The sequence below is a fragment of the Vigna radiata genome, chromosome 1 (assembly GCF_000741045.1).
Source record: "Vigna radiata var. radiata cultivar VC1973A chromosome 1, Vradiata_ver6, whole genome shotgun sequence".
Taxonomy (NCBI): Eukaryota; Viridiplantae; Streptophyta; class Magnoliopsida; order Fabales; family Fabaceae; genus Vigna; species Vigna radiata.
In genome coordinates, this window is record NC_028351.1 from 9,247,186 (window position 1) to 9,250,085 (window position 2,900).

At 36.2% G+C, this 2,900-nt stretch overlaps 2 protein-coding genes across 3 annotated transcripts in view; both read left to right on the forward strand.

The window, feature by feature from the left end:
• The window catches only part of LOC106763232 (TMV resistance protein N-like), an 11,863-nt gene extending 9,164 nt beyond the window's left edge, over nucleotides 1–2,699 (forward strand). The window contains exons 2-5 of the mRNA XM_014647442.2: nucleotides 17–708; nucleotides 869–1,159; nucleotides 1,251–2,042; nucleotides 2,139–2,699. Coding sequence (XP_014502928.2) covers nucleotides 17–708; nucleotides 869–1,159; nucleotides 1,251–2,042; nucleotides 2,139–2,675 — 2,312 coding nt within the window. The 3' untranslated portion in view covers nucleotides 2,676–2,699. The remainder of the gene's footprint in view (nucleotides 1–16; nucleotides 709–868; nucleotides 1,160–1,250; nucleotides 2,043–2,138) is intronic.
• Nucleotides 2,700–2,725: 26 nt separating this feature from the next.
• The window catches only part of LOC106757003 (TMV resistance protein N-like), a 25,579-nt gene continuing 25,404 nt past the window's right edge, over nucleotides 2,726–2,900 (forward strand). The window contains exon 1 of one of the 2 annotated variants that reach the window (XM_022784090.1): nucleotides 2,726–2,889. In XM_022784090.1, the coding sequence (XP_022639811.1) occupies nucleotides 2,749–2,889 (141 nt within the window). In that variant the 5' untranslated portion in view covers nucleotides 2,726–2,748. The remainder of the gene's footprint in view (nucleotides 2,890–2,900) is intronic. The other variant, XM_014647432.2, reaches the window with a different exon arrangement.

A 2,900-nucleotide genomic window follows, 5' to 3' on the forward strand; every position in this document is an offset into this window, starting at 1 on the left:
GTTCTCTTGATTCTAGATGATGTTGACAACAGAAAGCAGTTACAAGCATTTGCTGGAAGAGCTGATTGGTTTGGTCCCGGCAGCAGGGTTATCATTACCACTCGGGACGAACAGCTGCTAAAATCTCATGAGATTAAAAGAACTTATGAAGTGGAGAAATTGAATGATAATGATTCTCTTCAATTGCTTATATGGAATGCTTTCAAAAGGGAAAAAGTTGATCCGAGTTACGAGGACGTGTTGAAACGTGTAGTAACTTATGCTTCTGGACTTCCATTGGCTTTAGAAGTAATAGGTTCCAACTTGGTTGGAAAAAGTGTTGAAGAATGGGAGTCTGCGATTGAACATTACAAAAGAATTCCAAACGGTGAAATTCTAGAGATACTTAAAGTAAGCTATGATGCTTTGGGGGAAGAAGAAAAAAATGTCTTTCTTGACATCGCCTGTTTCTTTAAAGGAAGTAGTTTGGAAGAAGTTGAACATATACTTGGTGTTCTTTATGATAATAACATGAAACATCATATTGGGGTGTTGGTTGAAAAATCTCTCATAAAGGTTCAGGATGAAAGGTTTGGTGTAATTCAAATGCACGACTTGATTGAGGACATGGGTAGAGATATTGACCGGCAAGAGTCACCCAAAGAGCCAGAGAACCGCATGAGATTATGGCTAGGGAAAGATATTCTTCATGTTTTAAAACACAACAAGGTAAGTAAGCTTCATCCATGACTGATATGTTTTCTTAGCTTGATTTAATATTTTTATGTCATCTGTTCACATCATAGTATTTTTTTTTCTTAGCAATTTTGCAAAGTTCTCTTAACACGTGAATTTTTTGGATTCGTGAATGTGACTTTTGCATTAACAGGGAATTAGCAAAACTGAAATCATACGCCTGGATTTGTCTAAATCTGAGAGAGAAGAAACGCTAGAATGGAATCCCAACGCCTTCAGAAGGATGAAAAGCCTTAAAATACTTATCATTAGAAATGGTAAATTTTCCAAAGGTCCCAATTATCTTCCAAAAAGTTTGAGAGTACTGGAATGGCATGGATACCCTTCAAATTGTTTTCCATCAAATTTTGATCCGAGAAATCTTGTGACATGCAAGTTACCTCACAGTCGGTTTACGTCATTTGGATTCCTTGGCTCATCAAAGGCAAGCTTAAATAGTGTTTTAGTCATCTTTTAAATTTAAAAAAAAAAAAACATAAATATCTTAACTTCTTTTTTCTCTTTATTTTCTGCAGAAGTTCGAGAATCTAACTGTCTTGAAGTTTGACTGGTGCATATATTTAACACACGCACCCGATATGTCTGATCTCGGAAATTTGGAGCACGTTTCATTTCAATGGTGTGAGAATTTAGTTGCAGTTCACGACTCAATTGGTTTTTTGAGTAAACTTAAAATATTGAATGCGAGAAATTGCAAGAAGCTTATGAGTTTTCCTCCTCTCAACTTGCCCACTCTTGAAAGCCTACAACTTTCATATTGTTCCAGTCTTGAGAAATTTCCAGAAATACTAGGAAAGATGGGAAACATAATGGAACTTAATTTGTACCTTCCCATTAAAGAATTGCCACTGTCGTTTCAAAATCTTATTGGACTTAAAAAATTATACTTGTCATATGAAATTGATCACTTACGAAGTAGCATTGTCACGATGCCTAACTTGATTGATTTTAGAGTTACTAATTGCAAGAGGTGGGAATGGGTAAAATCAGAAGATGCTGAAGATAACTTAGGCTCAATGGTTCCTTCAGAGTTAGATACCTTTGCTGCCAAGTCTTGCAACCTGGATGATGACTTCTTTGCAGTAGGTTTCATGCGATTGGCACACGTGCGTTGGTTATGTCTATCATTCAATAATTTCAAACACCTTCCTGAATGCATCAAAGAATTTCACAACCTCAACCAACTTGATGTGAGTCATTGCAAACATCTTGAGGAAATCAGAGGGTTTCCACCAAAATTAGAATATTTCAATGCGACAAACTGTATATCTTTGACGCCCACCAGCTTAAGCATGTTGCTAGATAAGGTTTTGTCTTGCTTTTGAATTTTTTGATTGATAATACGTAGTGTTCTTAATGTTGGTAAGCTAATGAGTTCTTTATGAATTATGTATGACTAACAGGAACTATACGAAGCTAGAAAACCTCACTTCAGGTTTCCAGGAGAAAGTATTCCAAAGTGGTTTGATCTCAAGAGCAGTGGACCTTCATGTTCTTTCTGGTTTCGTAATAGGTTTCCTGCCAGAGTTCTTTCTCTTCTTATTATACATATGGATATAGATAAGTTTAGCTTCGTTACACCAGAAGTGTACATTAATGGGAAATGTCATGGAAGCTCAGGCACCTATTTGCTTAAAGAGGAGAGGATGTTTGAATTCGATCAAACATACCTCTCTGATCTAGGAAGGCTTCATAATTTGTTTGAACAACCTTTAGAAAAAGAATGGAATCATGTGAAGGTTACCTATGATGAAAGTTTCTTAAATATGTCAAGAAATAAAGTAACAATTAAAGCAACAGGAATTCATGTATTCAAAGAGGAAAACATGGAAGACATTCGGTTTGATGATCCTTATATCAGGGAAGACATCATTGAAGAAGAAGATGAGAAAGAAAAGGAAGAAGAAAAAGAGGAAGAAGAAGAACTAAATTTCCGATAATAATTTTATATTTATATAAAGTTTCCATTTACTGTCCCAACAGCTAACAATTATCATTCCAGACTTTGTTCTGATGGCAACTCCAAGTTCCCGTAGATTCAAGTACGATGTGTTCCTCAGCTTTAGAGGAGAAGACACGCGTTATGGTTTCACTGGTGATCTCTACGAAGCTCTCCGTCACAAGGGAGTTCACACTTTCATGGATGATGAGGAACTTCAAAGCGG